At 47.7% G+C, this 20,378-nt stretch overlaps 1 protein-coding gene and 1 pseudogene across 1 annotated transcript in view; one reads left to right on the top strand and one right to left on the bottom strand.

Moving 5' to 3' along the window:
• Positions 1 to 1,811: 1,811 nt before the first annotated feature.
• The window catches only part of LOC149328911 (venom metalloproteinase antarease-like TserMP_B), a 60,599-nt gene continuing 42,032 nt past the window's right edge, over positions 1,812 to 20,378 (bottom strand). Inside the window, exons 7-9 of the mRNA XM_089559137.1 lie at positions 15,289 to 15,424; positions 5,714 to 5,845; positions 1,812 to 1,901 (exon numbers count right to left, since the gene is read on the bottom strand). Coding sequence (XP_089415263.1) covers positions 1,812 to 1,901; positions 5,714 to 5,845; positions 15,289 to 15,424 — 358 coding nt within the window. The remainder of the gene's footprint in view (positions 1,902 to 5,713; positions 5,846 to 15,288; positions 15,425 to 20,378) is intronic.
• Positions 12,449 to 14,655, top strand: LOC149328912 (uncharacterized; annotated as a pseudogene).

The following is a 20,378-nucleotide window of genomic DNA, read 5'->3' on the forward strand; positions in this document are numbered from 1 at the left end:
CGGATGAGCGGCTCCTTCTCCGCCTTCTCACCAATTCATTGCTATGCCCGGCAGCCCTAAAACATTTCGAGCCCTCCATTAGCATTAGCGGCCTGCACTGTAGAGAGGAGTCTTCGGACACCTTTCATATTTTGGGCGCCGGCCTCTCCCACCCGGCTGCTCTGCCCATCCCCAATTCAACCCTGGAGGACTGAGCGGCGATCTTGCTCAGTTGCCACGACTTACAGGCCCCAGAAGCCTTAGTCGGGCGCGCCCGGGAGGCGGCCGCTGCCACTGGGGTTACAAACTAGGGACCTCCACCTAGTGCTTGTAAGGACCGGTTCCTTATGGCCTGATCCAAGCACACCTCCTGTCACTTTATAGCCCAATAAATGTTTTCAGCACTACCACCAGGCTGGTGCGTGCAGCGACGGACGGTAGCTTCGTCGTGGCAGACCTTGGTTGTCGGCCATGTAACTAACGAAAATTCAGCTGGCACGCGCTCTCAAGCGCACAACTAATAGAGCCAGTAACATTATTTTCTGATAACATTATCAAGAACTATCCATCAATTTCAATTCTTGAATAAGCATAAGAACCATTTTGACTCGAGGTTAACGAAACCAACCTCTTTAGAAGCACCGGCAATATTTTCTGTTCTTGTTTTAAAATTTTTCTCAACATGATCAACTACATCTGTACGAAATTTGGAACCCAATGAATAGTGGCCAAGCCATTGTACAGTGTAAGTTCAAGCTGTTGAACCGCCGATAAATTTTCGCTCAGATAAACATTTATGGTCGTCTTGCTGATGACGCGTGACAGCTGGACAAAATACGCACACCGTTCTTTAACATTGCAAACAATCACTGCACATGCAAAGTGCTTTGTTGCCTATTCCTGAACTAGTGACCTCAAGCAGTATTCCCCGCTAGGTAATATACGCACATGACAGCTCTTTTTCAGCAATCACAATTGGCGCTAGACTGGCAGTTTCCCGTACAATGCTCGAGTTGTGAACTTGTCCGCCAATAAAAATATTACAGAATTCGGCCGGAGAGTAGACAGAACCAAGAGTGGAAAAGACTGGTGAGCACTGCTGAGTTGTTTTTTCAGCACTGCTTTAGTGCTATAACGTCGATTTGGCGAGATTTCTGCATTTTGAGACAAATGCTACTTCTGTGGGCAAAAATCGGAACCATTGAACCGAAAAGGAAAGGGAAATTCTCCGCAGTACCGGGTTTTCTTTCCATCCGGTGATAGAAGGCTTGTTTAGTCTCCAATTATAATCGTGCATCCCACAAATGATGAGCACTGAGCTGGCATTGTATGTAGCGCTCTCAGTAAAAGCTACTCTCGTGGGCTTTTGTTGTGCTTTACAAGGGGACACAGAAACTTGGATGGCTATTTCGTCTTCGTTGATAATAAAGGGACAGTTTAGTCTTGCTGAAAATTTTCATTAATTTTATTCGAGTAGGCACTGACCGCCTTTCTATAGAAACTAAATTAATTATCTCTGAATTTTTTTTAAAGTTACAAGCGTCTTCACCAGCTCCTGAAGTGTTCCAGTCCAAGCTTGAATTATTTCAAAGCTCAAAATTTTGAGCTTTATATATAAGCGACTTCGTTAATTTAAAAATCTTTATTGCGTTCCGATAGTAACCGAGCATGTATGGTACACCATACCTCGACTATTGACACTAACTCCACTCCTTCATGTCATCTGCACACAGTCAGCAGGTTTTCGCGTAGCACTACCGATGGATACAACGGGATATATAAAGCTTTTATTTATTTTTGTTCGAAGGCACAGTGCTGATTTTAGGGCAGTGCTATGAAAGACTGTGTAACCTCCGAAGCTTCTTTAGTCGCCGGGCTGTTGTGTTCCATTCATGTTTGGCGCAAACACCACGCCTGCATGTCTGTGGAGAAGAAATGAACGTACATAAATTTCGGAAGCTTTAACCCTTTGTATCCCAGCTGCCACAACGTGGCAGCTGGTGCTTGCACTTGTTGTCAGTAGATGGCGCCACAGGTACCGCGGAACGTTTTTCTGAGCGTCGAAAACATGGATTCCACATGCAGCAGGCTAAGGCGGTGAGTGAGCTTAGTTTTGGTTTTCTGGTGACCTCAAAACTAGCGCTTCATTGCTGAAAAGATTTAGAGATGTTTTCAAAAAGCCTAGCGAATATACGTACTGAGTTTCATGTTTCTACGACTGCTCCTTGGAGAGCATATCACCTCGTTCAGCTCACATACACGTTTGTGGCAGCCAGGAATCTGGCCAGCATACTCCCAGAGAAATGCATGAAAGAGTATGACTTCATTTAGCGCCTATGTCTGAGTATTTGCCGCACCTAATTTCTTTCTGTCTATTGAACCTTCTTACGTGTTGTCTAGCAGCGACTTTTGTTGACGTCGTAATTTTCAAGAGCGTTTATTATATGCAGGCAGTGCCGGACAGAGAAAGAAATTCTTATAGAATGCCCTACCGGGAGCGAGGATAAAAACTTGGACGGTTCGGATTGCGATGAAGAATACAATAACAAGGTACAATAACAGCGAAAGCTCTACAGACAGTGACGAAGGAGTACAGGTGACGTCAACACAACAAAAAAGAAGCAAACAAAGATTTGTCACAAGGTGAAAACGGATATCAATATATATCGGGGCGAGGAACAAAGTATTCAGAAGCCAACAGATGGTTTAGAAAGAGTGATGAGCCCATTGAGCATGTTCCTGAAACTCGTTGACTCTAACCGAATAGAGTTCCCCACTTTCGAGACTAAAAGATTCACAACCCGAGAAAATCGCATCCGAATCCATCCAGTGTCATTTCTCAAGATGCGCAAGTTTATTGGCATTGTCCTTTAGATGTCTGTTGCTAACCATCCGTTTAGAAGGATCTACTGGTGAGCGAACACCGGATGTCAGCGTGGATGTCAGCGTTTGCATGACAAGGAACAGGTTTGACGAATTTAAGGTACTACATGTGCTTACGAACCTAAAGAACACATTTCTCAAGCTGCCACACTTGACAAATGCATTGCTGTAGATGAGATGATCATCCCTTACAAGGGCAGACATTCTCTGAAGGTTTATATGAAGAGTAAGCCTAACAAATGGGGCTACAAAGCTGCTTTCAGAAATTTCATGGCTCCTAAACTTTCGGGGAATTTCTATCCCGCAATCCTAGCTGCAACGTTTGTGGCACAATAAAATTTTCTACAAAATGAAAAGGGATCATTCTAACTTTTTTCACTGATCTTCCTATGAACCACATATGCTGAAAAATATCAATTTCAACAATGTTCACCTCGTGAGACACTTGTGGGATATAAAGGGTTAATACAAGCAACTACAATGTTCTAACTTATTGTTTCAACAGTTCATTCAACTTCTAGTAAGAAAATAAAGCACCGTTAAAATTGCCTAATCTTACCATCGGTGCCATAGAAAACACAGATTTGTATTCTAGCATTGGAACAAATGTTTAAACGCAGGCGGAGTCCTCCTGTCGACAGCAATGGCCTCAAGGACAACAAAATGAAAGTTGTTTGACTCGATTCAGCGATCATTCCAATCTCCTTTGCTGGTCACAAGGAAGTTAGGTGGCCCCCTCTTTATTGATATGGCCTGGTGCACGTAGGGCGAGCGGGGAGGTGGGCGGGCCGGTCAAGCGGGCAGGCGGGCGTCCTAGCAGTTCCTAAATCCTAGTGCTTCGCTGATTGATGCGGTGGCATTGCGCACTGAGAGTTCGAAGGTCTTACACTGGATGAGAATATATTCTATCGTTTCCCTGTCTTGGATGCAGCAACAGAAAACAACACACGTGGCCTGAAGTTCTTGGAGGTAACACTTCGTCCTGAAGCTCCCAGCCCTTGTATCGGACAATACACCTCCCGCTTTACAACTGTCAAAAGTTTTTTCCCATTTAATCTTAAATTAAACTGGTCTGCAGAGCTCGTACGGTGACGTATCTAGCATTTTCTTCGGCCAATAAGTGCTCTTTGAGGATTGCACTTTAAGGTTCAAAGTTGTCTCGCTACCGGCGGTTAGTCGATGGCAGTGCCATGCGGAAATAATCAGTGATAGACGAAGCCAATTTTCATTATTCTTCAAACATCCGGTTGTTTTCTACTCGCTTTCGAATTCCAATTACCTGTCGGACTACTGCATCTATATATTTGTTCTACTGCATTCGTTTTACTGATTTTTCCGCTGGGCAAAAGGACGTTTCTCAACCGTTGTAGAGTGTATAGTACACTTTAGGCGTTTCCCTACGGGCGTCAGCATAGGCTGCTAACATTCGATGTTCGGGCCAGTTGGACCGCCAGATTTCATTGCGTGAAGCCAGTGGGATATATTCCAACTGGAGCGAGCTCGTCTGGTAATCAGCTGCTTGGGGCATTTCAAGCGCGCCTTCGAACAGTCGAGCAACATGAAACCACCTTCTGATGTCTACGGAATCTGCTACTCCAGCGGAGAACACCACTGAGAGCATAAAGCACCTTTGCTTGCCCACAAAAATTTAGTTCACCAGGACATTTTCCTTTCCTCAAAAACCAATTTACCAATTTATCACCACGACCTTTTGTGTACGTGACGCTCCGCTACCTCCAGTAACCAAGACAACCGGAAATGTCAGTAAGCAGTCGCAGACAGCTATGTGATAAACTATTCGGACGGATATTTAACTCCTAAACTAACATCACACGGAAAAATGTGGAATTTTTCATTATCAGTGTTCTGCTCTGGCTTGCGTCAAAAAGGACTTTTAAAAAATTTCATAACCTTGTTCTTTGAACAGGTAATTGATAGAGACTAACTAATGCAGGTGCAGTAGGAGGATCCGATGCTGCAAATTATCAGTGTTCTTCGCTGGCGATGTAATCAAGCGCTGAAAATTGACGCTGATTTTAACACCGGCAAACGAAGTAACCCTAGTGATGCCCTTCTGCCTTGAACCCACGGCTCTAGGTGGTGCTGAAGCTCGAGGTAAATTTATATTCCGGCATATAATGCAAAGCCATTATTGTATGCCTTCGCCCGGAATGGTTTTCAGTTAAGTGCGCACCTCTGTTTGAAAGCACCGCGCCATAAATTCCTAAAAACAGGCTGTGGGTATCTACCTTTTAAGACTCTCTGAGTTCCCTCTGCTCGCAAAGCGAAAGTAGATATCGGAACCAATTCATTGACATTTTCCGCTTGACATTCAGTCTCACGTCTTCTTGATTTCCAGCCGTGATTCTCCCTAAGGAGGACAGTACTGACACTATTTATCGGAATATACTCTTCGTAACATCCCGTACATCCTTTTGTAGAGCTGTAGTAACATTCCTGCTGTCACGAGCATTCACAAGCGTGCTAACCTAGACGGACAATGTAGGCCGCTGACTATGATATCCTGAGCTTGAAAGCTCTGGTTTCAATGTACAGAATTTCACATTGTGCTCCTCTAAAACTGTAGAGAAAAAACTCCAAAATATGGTGAAACATGCCTAATATGAAAACAGTACGCCTAAACAAAGGAACTTTTTCAATTATGAAAAGTTGCCATTTGATGTCACCACGTGCGCATCAACATAAAAAAAAAACTTTTTGCCTGTGCATGGCTTGCACTCTGTGCCTGTTTATTAAGAAAATAGAAAACACCAATAATTGCTTTTCTCAATACTGTGGTGACCGGTGACTGTCCCAGAAAAACATATCAGAACAATATACTTATGCTCACCTTTCCGCGGTCACATCGTAGTCCTTCTGCCATGTAGCGCATCTGGCAATCTTCCCAATACTCGCCGAAGTATTCGTAAAAGTATTTCCAGCAGCAGTTCACTTGGCACCTCTTATGACGGGGGTGATGCTTCTGCAGGGTTGGAAAGAACAATTATGAGGAAGATTCAGGTTCACAGATGACACAGCACAGTGGAGCGATGTACGCTTAATAGGCTTCCACACTGAGTGCTTGCAGAGAAGTAACGATCACGCATATTTTTACAGCCATTCGTCATTCCATCCCAAACGTCTCAGGCGCCTTCCTCGACCATCTGAGATTTAGATTTAAAAAAAAAACAAACTGTATGAAACTAAAGGGAATAGCACTCACGCATTTTTTGCGCAAAAAAAGCTCAATCATTTTAAAAGCACTCAAAATTTTATACCTTGTGAGAAAGTAGGCATTACAAAAGTATTCTAAAAAAGAAGAGCTTTGTGCATAGATATAGTTTATTTTCACTACATATATTCACGTTCCACCGCAGTGCTCTATAAAGAACGTTGGAAATTTGGTTTGTGGTTCATTGAAAGGTTTTTAATGAATGTTACTATTTGGCATTTTTTTAGAGACACATGATATCTTCGCAGGCATTGAATTGAACCTCGCCCATTTCTGAGTGGTCGTACAACACAGGAAGAAAATAAATTTTGCTGTCGAAGTTATGGCACGTTTTTCAGGAAAAAAAAACACAAGAAAAACAGAACTGCTCAGCATGTAAAGCTACCGAATGTACAAGTGGCGTCCCATGTAAATATAAGGCGTGATTCATTCCGTAGTCCAGTACACTTAGTCTTTAAAGGGACAGTGAGGAGAGCTCTATTAATATTTTTTTAAAAGCAAAGTCCGATAGATCGGCATTTCATGGCTTTGTTGCCACTTGGCCGGCAGCGAAAGATGCATTAATTTCTAAGAAATTTGGATTCGAAGTTGAAAAAGTTTTTCCCGCCGCTCTGATTCAAACTTGGGATTCTCTTATGACGACACAGGACTAAGTGACGTGAAACATGACGTGCACATAACGTAACGCAGACTGCGTGATTTCTGGGGGGCCAGCAGTGCGGCCTAGCAGCACCCGAAAAGAAAGCTACCGCCAGCCGCACGTTGAAGGCATCTATCGGCTATTGCGGCCGTCGATTCGTTTACGTTTGCACCGGCGTTTTGCCAGCGTTACGATGGACCCCGCTCTCGAAGTTTTCAACGAAGTTCTCACAAAAAGACACTTTAGCATACCGTGTACCTTGTTCCAGTTAGCGGAATACCGGGAGCCCGCCTACCGCCGGTGAGCAGGCGCTGATTGGTCCCGATGCTGCAGGCGCGCGCGTAGCTGCCGGGCACGTGGCGCCATCTGACGATGTCAAAGAGATTTGCGCATGCATTGGCTGTGCCTCAGTGATTCGTGGCTTCTAGTGTCCTAGTGTTGCTGTTTTGTCCTATGACAGCATCACGCTTGTACTTGGGAGTTTGCCCTGTGGCGGCGATACCTATATTTTGGTTCTTGCTCTTTTTTACGTTACAAGAGCTCTGTTGTGAGTATGAGTGGCGTTTTTGCAATAAGGAGCTGGTATTCTGTCGATACAAGCAACTTCAATTTCTCCTGAGTGTCCCTTTAAACTCTTGGAGTTGCATGAAACAATCGTTGTTTTAAAAAAAGAAACAATTTTCAGAGTTGTGTCGTCGGTGGGCAGTGTACGGATCAGCACGTAGCTTAGGCGCTTGCGCCGGACTTAGGCGCTCTGCCTGAGAACAGGAGGACCATTCCGCATCTCAGACTGCAATTCATTTTGAGAAAAAGTGCTTCATGGGAATCTTGTTGGAAACACCCAAGAAGACTGGTCTTTAAGGCAACGCACAGCTTTTCAGTTCTCTCTTTCTTGTCCAAGCGCAATATAGCCGCCTGTAGTGCCAGGTGGCACAAAGCAGGCATGGAATACGATGTTGTAGCGCTAGCGCTTTGTGTATCAGCCGCCATTACCCTTTCTCCCGTCTTCCTTCAGGTTTTCAAACACATCTGCCGATAAGTACGTGGTAATATGTCACAGGTTACTTGATTAGCAAAGGACAGGAATTTAGAACGGCACAAGTGACGTAAGATTCGACTTCCAGCCACACAGAGCGACGGACGCGTTTGCGAGCGCGCTTCTGCCAAACCTTACTGTTGTCTCCCTCTTGCAGTGACTGCTATCTGGGACACTGCTATCTGAGCCCGTCACCGCCCCCGCCGTCCGGCCTGCTGCCGGCGGCCACCGCTGCTAGGACTTATACCGTCCGAGTTTTACGGTTTTCTTCTGGCATGGCGTCGCCGGACTACACCGAATCAACAATGTTCCCGAGGGAATGGACCTGCAGGCACCAGGAAACTCGGCCGCCCCGTCAACGCCGGGGATGCCAACGGGCAATGAGGCCGCCGTTGGCATGCCTCAAAGGATGCTGCTCCTGCCGTGCACCTACCCCTTCCCTCCACTCGCGAATCTCGCGCACCATAACGGCACTGAAGGCAAGCGAGAAAATTTTTTTCATAGAGCTCGCTTCATTTCTACCGCGCCAAATGGACAGAAACGAGCGCGAGCCTCGTTCCCGCTGAGGGCAGACCGGCAGTACACTACTCGCAATATGTTCAAGGAATGTCCGCAGGCGAAAGGCGCAAGTTAAATGCTGTCTATTCCCGTTAGTTCTGAGGGCGAAGCGAGCGTCTGGAAAGCAGGTATCAACGGGAAAGAAATACCTGTACGAGAGACACGGCGACGCCGATCGACAGGGCCCCACGCGAATGCCAGCGCACCATCATTCTTCGTCTTAAGAAGCCGTGCAGAACCATAGAAGAGCACTTTATACGGATAGACAGACTCATAACACGCCATATTGCGGCTCATCTCAGTCTCTCTGAGGAAGATGCATTACCGGAGTTTTCGATCCGCTACTTAGGCAAGAGAAACCGGCTCGCTGTTGACGCGGTGCAACCCGAGGTGCGAAATTCACTTCTTGCTATAGAGTCCCTGACAATCAATGGAAAGGACGTACCGTTTCAAGCATACAAAACCACTGGTCATAACCAAATCAAAGGGATCATTAGAAACGCTGGAGATTTGACTTCTGAGGAACTACTCATCTATTTGCATTGCCGCAAGTGCAAAATCCTGCAAGCGCTCCTAATTGGGGACAAAGGCACTGCCGTGATAAGTTTGGAAGGAACAGCCTACCTTTCAAAGTCGGGCTGTGGTGATATACGGTCCGCGTTTTTCCGTACCGTCCGCGAGTTGCGGTTTGTGATATCGCCTTCCAATCGACTCCGTGCACCACTCCGATCCACTCTACTTCAAGGCTGCCATCCAATCTCTCATTAGTGGAACATTCAGCCCATGCCTCATGTATTACCCCATTTCTGGATCATTTGAGGTATTGATAATAAAAACAAAAATGTCACAAGATTGGAGACCGCAAGGAACAATGCCCGAACGTGGGGCGACAAAATTCTCCACCTGCAGTTTGCGGCAACACGAAGAGGGCACGCCATTTCCAAACGCATAACCGAAATGCCGGAACTCTGGTGGTTCTCATTTGGTCATGGCCGGAAATTGTCCAAAATGGCGACAAGTCAACATACGCATTGCTCAAAAGCAAGGGCATAAACCGCGTAGGCACAGGGACGTCAGCTCAGCCAACTCGAGAACAGAAAAGAAGAAAACTCGTCCAAACTGGTAGCCAAGACAACCTGGCGCAGTTTCTACACCGTCCCAAAGGTAGCCTTTGCACACTTACAAAGCAGCCAGAGCACCTACGCACAAGATGCTAAACAGGCGAACGGACACATACCAGTCATGAACATTCCTTATCAGTTTCAAGTTCGCTTCGTGGGCTCGCCAAGCATTCTGCTTCTGAAGGAGCGGCAAAGTCGTCTCCTAAGGGAGAACCTCAGATAGGGACAGCGTTCTCGCAGCCCCGCTATGATACATATCTTCCCGCTCCAATGACACCACAATATTTAGATTCGAGGGCGTCATGACAACGAATGCCGCAATTAGAGTAGTCGATCCTTCGAAGAGCCCGAGAACTTATAAGTCGCGCCTTAGAAACATGCGTCCATGCCATCATGGAGCGTCTTATGCTTTCGGGCACGTCCCCTTTTGGCACTACTCATCCGACAATCGCGGCAGAACCCGCTCTACCTACTCCTCGGGCAGCAAAAACTTAACTGCCTCTAACGCCACACAGCCTCACTATGACTAGCTCTTCAGGACCATTGCCGTAGGCAACCGTTCTACAGTGGAATTATCGTTCGCTTCCCAGCAAAAGGGCGGACATGGTCGCCTTATTCCTCAGCAAGCAAGACAATAAAAGTCCATTAGTTATCGCTTTTCAGGAGGCCAACGGTCGAGTGCTGCGAATAATGGGCTGTGACGGATACGTTCCCTCTGAAGATCTTGCTGCACCCGCGAAAACAGCACTGTAGGTGCGGAGGGGAGCAGTACATGTGCAGCTAGACACGCAACCGTGGTGCAATGCATCCCTAAGCGTCGTTGCTTGCCGGATACAAGTCTCGCCACAGCGCGCAATGCTTGTCTTCTCCGTTTACATCATTCCCGAAAATGCGGGGAATAAGGCTAATCATGCACCTGTTGACCACAGCTTCATCTCCTATTTTAAAAGGATTTATCCGCAAGATGTTATACTCTTGTGCGGGGACATCAACTCTAAGCACATCGCATGGAGATAAAACACATGCAGCCGGTGAGGCAGACGTGTCATTCAGGAAGCCTCGGAGTGCGGGCTGACACTTCTCAACACACCTCAAACACACACTCACCTAGGGCACATATGTCACCAAGCAGACACGTCACCTGATCTTACCTGGAGCGCCCGTACACAACTGCTTCGATGGGAAGTGTTTGACGACTGCTCGGGAAGTGGCCATTTCCCAATACTTATACGTTTTCGCGCAGGCCACGTCCACACGAAGCTGAAGCCAGATGCCACTACGAGGCAAAGCCATATCACACAATGAGATAAATACCGTGAAGTACTGGGGCAGCAGCCTCCAGCCAGGCAGATTAACCAGCTGGTATCACAGCTATGCGAAGCCAAGCGGAGAGCCACCAAGAGCCTGCGGGTTTCTTCTGACCGAACCGTGCCTGATCGGCATTTGCTCACCTTATGGAATAGGTGGCGCCGGATTCTCTGCCAATACGGGCGGTCTGGCTTTGCTGAGTACCACAAAAGGAGTTTACGCAACAAACAACGCTCGATAGAAAATTATACTAATAGGCTCGCATCAGACCGCTCGATGGAAATTTGTGATTCCATCAGCGGGCAAACTCACACGTCTAAAGAATGGGCCATCCTACGTTCCCTCCTCGGCCAGCGCAAGACTAACGAGGTGGCGGCGCGCGTTGCCCTCCCAGAAGGAATCAGCGCTAAGGAACTCGCTGAACATGCCCCTCAAGTGTTCTTCCCGCAGACGTCTTGCCCCTCAAACACCACGTACGAGAAGGATGAGCCTTCTGAGGAGAGCGACCCCCTTAACAAGCCCTTCACCATGCCCGAGCTGGAACATGCCCTGAAGCATGCTAATGAGAAGAACAGAAAGCTGGGCGCGTTGGTTGTTATCCATTTTTTAACAGCGCGAAAGGACGACGACGTTTACACACACAACAACACGAGTGCTGACGTTCAACTGAAAATTTATTAACACAAAAGACATTTATACATAATCCCGCCAAACAAACACACAAAAAACTTACTTAACTTCTTAAACATCCGGCAACGACTTCTCAAGAAGGGCAAATTCACGATTCATCAATGACAATGACGGTTTAGCGACAGACGCAAAACCCCCTTTATCAATGTGATAGGCCTCTACTAATTCTCTTACCGTCTGATCTTTGTGTTGGAAAACTACAGACGTGTCTTGAAGCAGAGAAAGTGAATGCACCACTAATCATGCTGAAAGTAGGGTCGATTGCGTGAAAGGGGTAGTATACAGAATTCCCCTGTCTTGCGGCGCATGGTATGTAGGGCAGACAGGACGCTGTTTAAACGACCGCCTGAGGGAACATTTTAATTCATTGGACAAAGCCGGCGGATCAAATTTAGCTCTGCATTGCAGGCAACGTGAACACACCTGTACCCCTCTGCTTCAAGACACGTCTGTAGTTTTCCAACACAAAGATCAGACGGTAAGAGAATTAGTAGAGGCCTATCACATTGATAAGGGGGGTTCTGCGTGTGTCACTAACCCGTCATTGTCATTGATGAATCGTGAATTTTCCCTTCTTGAGAAGTCGTTGCCGGATGTTTAAGATAAGTTAAGTAGGGTTTTTGTGTTTGTTTGGCGGGATTATGTATAAATGTCTTTTGTGTTAATAAATTTCCAGTTGAAAGTCAGCGCTCGTGTTGTTGTGTGTGTAAACGTCGTCGTCCTTTCGCGCTTTTAAAAAATAAATGCTAATGCACGCAGTACTCCGGGAGCCAATCAGGTGGGCATGGCCCATCTACGTAATTTACCCTCCCCCCTCCCCCCGAGTACAAGCAAGCTCTCCTAGAAGAGTTTAACCGATTCGGCGATGCCGGGGTATTGCTCTCCCCTTGGAAGTCCTGGGTGGTCAAACTCATTTTCCGAAGCCTGGCAGGCCACCACATACCTTATCCAACCTCCAACCTATCTCTTCAACCTCTGGCATTTGTGAAGTAATGGACAGCATGACCAACACACGATTAATGTGGTACCTTGAAGATCAGGACCTTTTGGAAACCACACTATATGGATTCCGCCCTGAACTATCTACACAAGATGTACTGCTCCGCCTCAGAAAGGACGTCCTATACCCTAACTCGCTGCACCCACGGGCTGCTGTCGGAGTGGACATACGCGAGGCCTTTGACGGCATCCCACATAGCACAATCATTACAAAAGCTCGTGACCTCGGACTGAGAGGGAAAATATGCTACTTCATAGCTGGTTTCCTACAGGGGCGTAGCTACCAGGTCCAAGTTGTTGAGGGCACCAGTTCTATCCACCCCAACTTAGTAGGCGTCCCTCAGGGTTCGGTTATCTCCCCAACACTGTTTAATATAGCTATGCACCAGCAGCTACCGAGGCGTCTTGCGGACGTACCGGGCTTGAAGGATGCGGTTTATGCTGACGACGTCACCCTGTGGACAAATCAGGGGTCCAACGGAGAGCAGGAGGATGCCTTACAAACAGCCCTTGACATCATTCACGACTACGTCACTGAAACTCGTTTACAGACAGCCCTAGATAAAACAGAGTTTTTCGTCATTCACGGTGGCCGGATCACCAAACGAAACAAGAGGAGAAGCGGTCTTTTAAACTTTTTATCGGCAACCAGCCCATCGCACGAAAGCACACTATCCGAATACTTGGCATGCACTTGGAGGAGAACTACACGGCGAACAGTTGGGTCCAACGTGTCACAAAGACTAACAAAAGAAAATTCTGCTCATTTTACAAAGAATCAGCAACCGCAGCCGCGGAGTAAACGAATGTGAAATGCGGCAATTTGTGGAAGCTTTTCTCGTCACCCGCATCATGTACGGGCTGCCGTATCATTCTGTTAACCGTACGCACTTGATCGCGCTTGAGCGCTTTCTCAACGAGGCCAGACGCATCTTCACACACTTCCGATGTACGCACGCCTTGATGCGCTCAAGAGCTGCAGCAAGCTCAATAGCCTATCAGAGCTCCTCGACATGCACAGTCACACGCAGCGGACAAGACTTCGCGGCACAAACGCCGGGCGCGCACACACTCTTGCTCCTCGGGCACGATGTACACCCATTGCCGACTTTGCCCAGCAAGACGCCGCCATGGGAAACCACGCCACTCACCGAAGGTAAGCCACTTCTACTACATATGGATGCGCATCACCAAATGTGGCGCTGGGCTTATTATGCCAAGAGGCATGCTAAGGCTACGAGCTCATTCTCCTCAACTGAGAGTGTTCTGTACACTTACGCTGCACTGCCCGCCGACGGCAGCAGCCACACTCATTACGCCAATGCGTGGTACGACCAGACAACCGAGAGTCAGGGCCGATGACACCATACATCGGCAAAAGGGCCATTCAGCACCCGAGCCGAGCGAATGGCCATCTTAGACTACTTGTAATCGGTTCTCGCAGTTTCTTCTGAAACTGACCCTATTCACCGTCGTGTGTACACGGACTCTCAAGCAGCCTCCCAGGCATGCGCCAGCATTCTCTATGCAGACCCTTTAATGCAGAAGATAAGGCGTAACGCTAGCCTGCTTCGCAAAGGCGGCGAGCACGTCAGAATCCATTGGGTCCCCGCGCACTGCGGTATCCCTGGAAACGAGAAGGCTCTCAGACTAGTACGCGCTCATCTCTCTACCGTGCTAGCCAGAGCTTCCAATACTAATCCTCCTTCCGCCGCTACCACACTTGAGGTTGCAGATCCGATCGCGGAGAAGCTTGTGATTGAACTACACAGCATCGCCTACCTCACGGCAGTGGGCCACCCCTCTCTATACCTGCGCTTCCCCCTATGGTATTCACGCGACGAGAAACTGTCCTGCAGCGGCGGATTCAAACAGGCACCATTCTTACTCCTTTCTTGTTGAACCGCTTTCATCGGGGTGGCACGACGCCCCCTGTATCTGTTTCTGCTCTAGGTGCAACTGCCGTGCGGATCTGAACCACCTGTTCTGGGAATGCACTCTCTACACACCACCTCTTCTTCAAGCCCTGGTCATCGTTAAACGGGGACCACTGCCTTCTTCTATCTGGACCTGGACCTGCCCTGATACCTCGTCTCGAGATCGTGCCATCGAGCTCTGGCAGGCACTCGTGCTCATCCAGGAGTCGGAGGCGCCGCTGGCCGGCGATCGGCTCCGCAGTGCTCCCAAGAGGCACGCAGCCTCCACTTAACTGCCTCCAGGAAGTTTTAATAAAACGGAGGCTGCCTTACCCCTTCTCTTTTACAATACCCCCTCCCCTTCCACCGTAGCACCTTCGGCGCTTTCTAATGTAGAATAAACGTGGTTTGAATCAATCAAGTAACGTAAACAAAGTAGCACGACAGCTAGCAACGCTCTGGGCACACAAAACATATATTCTTTTTAACGCATGGCTGACTTCATATGGCGGAAAATTTCGCAAATCTTACAAGGGCTATTGCAGACGCGGTTACAGAGAGTTTCGTACTTGTTTCTACTGCCTAGTCTTAAATTTCGATTATCTTTTAGCTTAGACACTTTGCATAAGATTCATATCTTTTTTTGTGAAGGATGTCACAGCTGACAACCTTAAATCATCTTGTGCCTCAAAAGAATTTATTGAACAAAGGAAACAACATAACAACTAAAAATTCGCTCATTGCTCTTTTTTCACGTTTCTTCTCACAGTCAATATATTTGAAAGGGTCCAAGACATCCGCACCTTGAACGAAGCGTTCACTAAAATATTACAGAACTTAAGAACTCTTTAAAGCTTCGGTGTTATTGCAGCTGCACCCGACAAAAACATGCTGTTAGGCACAGGAAGGTTTCGTCGAAAACGTACGAATTCTGGCTTTACGCCGGTGATTCCTCTGTGGGCAATTTCACAAAATCTTTTACGCGTCATATTCTGGCCAGGGTATATGTCGTTCCTGTAGTTTACTTTCTTTTTAACTTCAATGCAAGACCTTGGTATAGTTCTGGAAAGGAAGAAATGTCAAACAATTACTGTAATAACTGCAAGCAGTGTTTGTGCCAGTGGCTCTAAGATTCAATGTAAGAGGCAGAAAAAAAGTGCACAGAGCGTAATAAGCTGTGGCAAAGGATATGCCATGCTCAGAAGAGAAAATTGCAAACAAATACGTTGCTTCCTAATGCGAAATTTGAGCGCAGCTCATCAGCTGTTCCAGCTTTTCGATAGATTGGGGCAAAGAATTCGAGCAAGACATGTAGTGAACTTACAGACAACGTGTTATTTTTTCACATACTTGTTCTTCAAAAACACTCCACTAACAGTTCTTGACTGTCAAGAAGGAAGCTTTGTGGACGGATAAATAAATAGATATATGCTTTTCTTGCTGCGCCAATGCCTGGTTCTCGAACACGAGGCCTGCGCAAGTATTTCGCGAGGTTGTCACAGCTGTGCGAGCCGTTACGAGCGATAGGAACGGGATGTTCTCCCGCATAAGTGGTAAGAAGTTCCCGCTTGTCTTTATATCTACATTAAAGTCCCCACCGACCTTGTCACCCTTGCAGATGGCAGCGTTTCTGGCACAACGTTGCCAATGCCAAAGCATGCAGCGCACATCTGTCACTACCGCCACTACCTAGCTTAAAGCACGATTGAGGCGTCCACTGTTCCAAGACGACAGTTATGCGCCTTTCCTCTGGTTCAGGTGTCCACCGATATGTGTCAGACAGATACTGCGCATTTCCTTTCCTCAAAACTATATGAGGACACTTTGGAAATTCTAAACTGTGCTTGGCGAAAGCCTTTTGGTCAACCAACTGCCGCTTCCCCGAACCGCTTAGAGCGGAATCACTGGGTCGCTTCGGAGCCATGCGTCTCACTCACTCGACTGCAACGAGACGTCTGGCGAATGAGCGACAGTGAAGCTGCCACCGCCGACACGCGCGCGCTCTTTCTTCCGCTACTGTGTGGTGTCACGGTTGCTGTGCACAGCTGCGCCCCCCACTGGCGGGCCAGTTGCCAAAGAGAGACGGAGGCTATCTCCTTTCCAAGCTCCCGCTTGATTGCTTTCGCACTTTAAAGTGTGTCCACTGCTGGTTACAACGGACCACGGCGGCGGCGACCACGCGAAACGAAGAAAGCGCCTAACAGCTGCGCTCTAAAAAGACTTATTCACTCCAGTATGTATAAAATCACGGCGCCATTTACCTCAGCAAACAAGGCTTCCCTATATTTCGCATAACTTTAAAAATTTAAGGCGCACTTAAGCTCAGTCTTAAGAATATGACGCGGTAACATTAGTAGCTATCTTCTTCGGCCTGGGGTCCTGTTTGCAATGACATCGCAGACACGGACCCTGCCGTACAAAGCACACAAGGTCTCACATTAGCCAGGCTTAAAAAACCTGGCTGTATAGCCAAAGAGTAGCCTGCCCGACTCGTGACCCAAAGGTGGAAGGTTCCAATCTCATCTAAATGCCCCCGTTTTTCATTCAACGCTGTTATCTACCTTATATGGTTACATTATTAACCTTATTCTTAATTGCTCATTCATTCTGATTTCGTTACCTTTATTAACTTTTCTATTAGGCACCTCCATGTGTGACGTTACAAGTCCGGATTTTCGTTACACGTCAGTGCCAACTACAACGCCGGGTTCTTTTCTCAACAGGACTTTTAACGTTAACTAGTTAAAAGAAAACGACTGGAATGCACGCGTCACTCGGTGCTTTTTCACCCACATACAACCGGAATTTCCCTTGTAACAATTTTGAAGGCTACCGTGACTGTGACAAGAACGAATGAGATTCTGCCGGGTGGCGGATAGTTGCACTGTTTGCAAGTACCAAGAATGCACCAGAAAACTCAACATGCCCCTCTACACTCCTGCTCTTGCTTAGCTGTGTCGAGGGAGCCAGCGGGACTTGCCTGCTCACCTGGCGCAGTCTAGGAGGAGCTAGTGCCACCGGTAACAGCTGAGCAGATCCAGTTACGGTGGCGGGGCGCTGTTCACTTTGACAACGACTGAACGCTTATGCCGAAATTGAGCTGCTACATACCTTTCCCCAAAATATATGAGCTGATTTCTTCTCATTTCGCAGGTAGCGTGCTCAGAAAAAAAAATAATGAGGTGCCCTGCCCCAACGTCTGTGCCACAACCACGCTGCCACGATGGAATGCCTTTTACTGCGAGAAGCTGTTTTAGGGAGCTCAGCCCCACCAGCAGTTCGGTATACGCCAAGACGCGATCGCCCCGACGCTACGCGCGTCTTAGACGCCCAACTGCCAAGTGCGAAGAAGAGATGCACTGCGAAAGAGAGACTTCGCTGGAACCGAGAACCGGACAGAGACGTTTGCCTTAAATTAGACGCAGTTGTGGTGATGGCCAGGCCAGCGCGTCTTCGTATCTTTGTTTCACGTAATCCCCCACGACCCCGCGCTTCTCTCCCTCCCCACCACGGGAGGATCCAATATTTTCGTGACTCCGTTTTGAAGCACCACCCGTTACTCCCCCAGCCAGCACCCCGAAAAGTTCAAATTCGGATGGAGAAGGAAGGTCCGACGAGAAGCAGGAAACAACGCCCGTTGCCCTACAGCTGCTACTTTACCTCATTTCAGGTCGTTTTGCGACGTCACTGCTAGCCGGTTTCAGAGAGTGCGTTCCAACAACCTGTCGCCTGGGTGAGTATGGAATGAGGCTGAAAATAGAGGCTGACTGCGCTACACACATGGTTACCATATCAACACTGTGCTAGATCTAACAATAGCTTTGTAGCGCTGCAACCGCTCTACCTCGGTGTAATAAATACTCCTGATTGTGCGTTCGAGCATAGAAATTAGTAGCGGTCACTATCATTCGTCACTCCTTTTCGATGTTCTTCTGTGGGAAGAACGCAGCGGGTCCCGACCGCCTCTTGAAAGCCGCGGCCGTCATGCAGGCGTCGAACCAGCGCGGGAAAGTCACTGCGTGGAGAGCTTTTAGCTACGCTGTTTGTGTTAAGCGACCGAGTAGCCGGTGTACATTTTCTTCATTAAGACTCCTTAAAAAACGCCCTGTTGGGCTAGTTAGTAATGGCTCATCTTTGGTTAAAGGCGCGATACACACAGGCACACCCGTCAGTCTGACCTCCTTGAATCTTTGTGTGTTTCACGCCTTTAAGCAAATGTGTGTGTCTTTTACGGAGAAAAATGTAAATTTAGGAAGACGAACTTACATCGAAAGAGCATGTCGTCACGTTTATATTAAGTGATTTCTATATTTCATGAAACTAACTAAATGAACACTGCGGCGGTTAATGTCAGCTATCGTATTTTGCATGGAGGCGCATCTTGATAATATATGCGAGAATGGTGGCTGCTTCCCTAGCGATAGTCAGCATGGGCTTTGCCATAGTTGAACCAAACAAAACTTCACGCAGCCTCTTGCACTCGCGACGCACCAGAGGAGAAGACATTGGCATGTACTCTGCAATAACTGTTTTCTTTAGTGAGATCGTTCGTTTCTCTTTAGTACCTAGCTGGCTACCACGCGCAAATAATTATCCCTTACTATAGTTCCCAGGTATAAATCATGATAGTCTGGGAGCATAGCCCCCCTCAGTTTGTGTGTTATACGTTATACGTTTTACACGCGTTCTCACGAACGTTATCTGGCCCAAACTTTAGATTCGAATTCAAGGGTACAACTAGGGACACCTCGGAAGGGTACTACTAGGGAGCCTCCCCGACCCGAAAACACCCAGAGCCAGAATATCCAAAACGGTCATCAATCTAGACCCCGAAAAGGCACTTAACTCGCCTTCCTATTACACAGCCTAAAATGGTCTACATTGGACGGGCTCACGACAACGTCAGCGGGATTACCCCTTAGCAGTCGCAGAATGCAGCTAGGAGGCGGAAGTCCACACGGTTCTTACGAACCTCACAGGAAGCACTACCTCTCGTGCGGAGATCACCAGGCACAAGATGCTTAAATACTTTGACCAGCACTTAATCGCACATCCATCTCATCGTCTACTACAAAGAAGCTTAGAGAGCGGAACGATTCCCTCAGGATTGATGCCACGCCGCATAACACCCATCTTCAAGCCAGGCAAAACGCTCTCCATAACAAATCTGCGTCCGATCGATATTCTTCACGTCGTCTATTGGAAATATTTCGAGCGCACCGTAACTAACAGCTGTCCACTCTTACCGAGATGTCAACATATTTGCGAAGTTATGATCAGATTGAATTCGCGTCTTTCAACCAAAGACGTCCTCATACAAGTCAAGGAAGACATCCTCAATCATGACAGAGCACCACAAGCACGCGCAGTGCTGGCCCTCAATTTGGACGGGCCCTTTGGTGAGGTGCCCCACGAAGGAATTGTTCAGGGATTCGCCTTGTCATAGTGCGAAGCTATTAAGGAAATCTGCATGAGGGCCTTGCTCTTAGACCCAACGGCCGCCCTAAGCCCCTAAAAACCACATCTGACACATTCTACCTCAGCGAGAAGGAGACTGAGAGGGATTGCTGTGGTCCGCCAAGCTTTTCAATGCGGTAATGGCCGCACTGCCCCATTTGGTGGCGCGTCGTCACGACAGACATCAGGCTCTCTATGCGTGCAAAGTCACCAAGTCGACGGCGAACGGAGACCAAGGACATACGCAAGACATACTCCATGATTCAGTAGAATTGGTCCAATCGTATGACATCCTGTCCAGTCTCCCATGAGAGGCCAACACATAAGTAGAGACGACACACGCACGATGATCAAAGGGAAGTGTTCTTACGACAAACATCGAACTCCGGCTTGACGTCACCGCCAAAGCCGGTTCTTAATGGACTATAACTGGTTGGCTGCACTACAGCCACTATAAAGGCAATTCGAGCAAGTCACGCGCATCATACCTGGATTGGCCATTAAGCGCGGCGGTCTCAAACAGCGCGACAGGATGTGCATCGTTCAAGAGGTCTTAAAG

This window comes from Amblyomma mixtum, chromosome 9 (genome assembly GCF_055824585.1).
Source record: "Amblyomma mixtum isolate Tamu chromosome 9, ASM5582458v1, whole genome shotgun sequence".
Classification (NCBI taxonomy): domain Eukaryota; kingdom Metazoa; phylum Arthropoda; class Arachnida; order Ixodida; family Ixodidae; genus Amblyomma; species Amblyomma mixtum.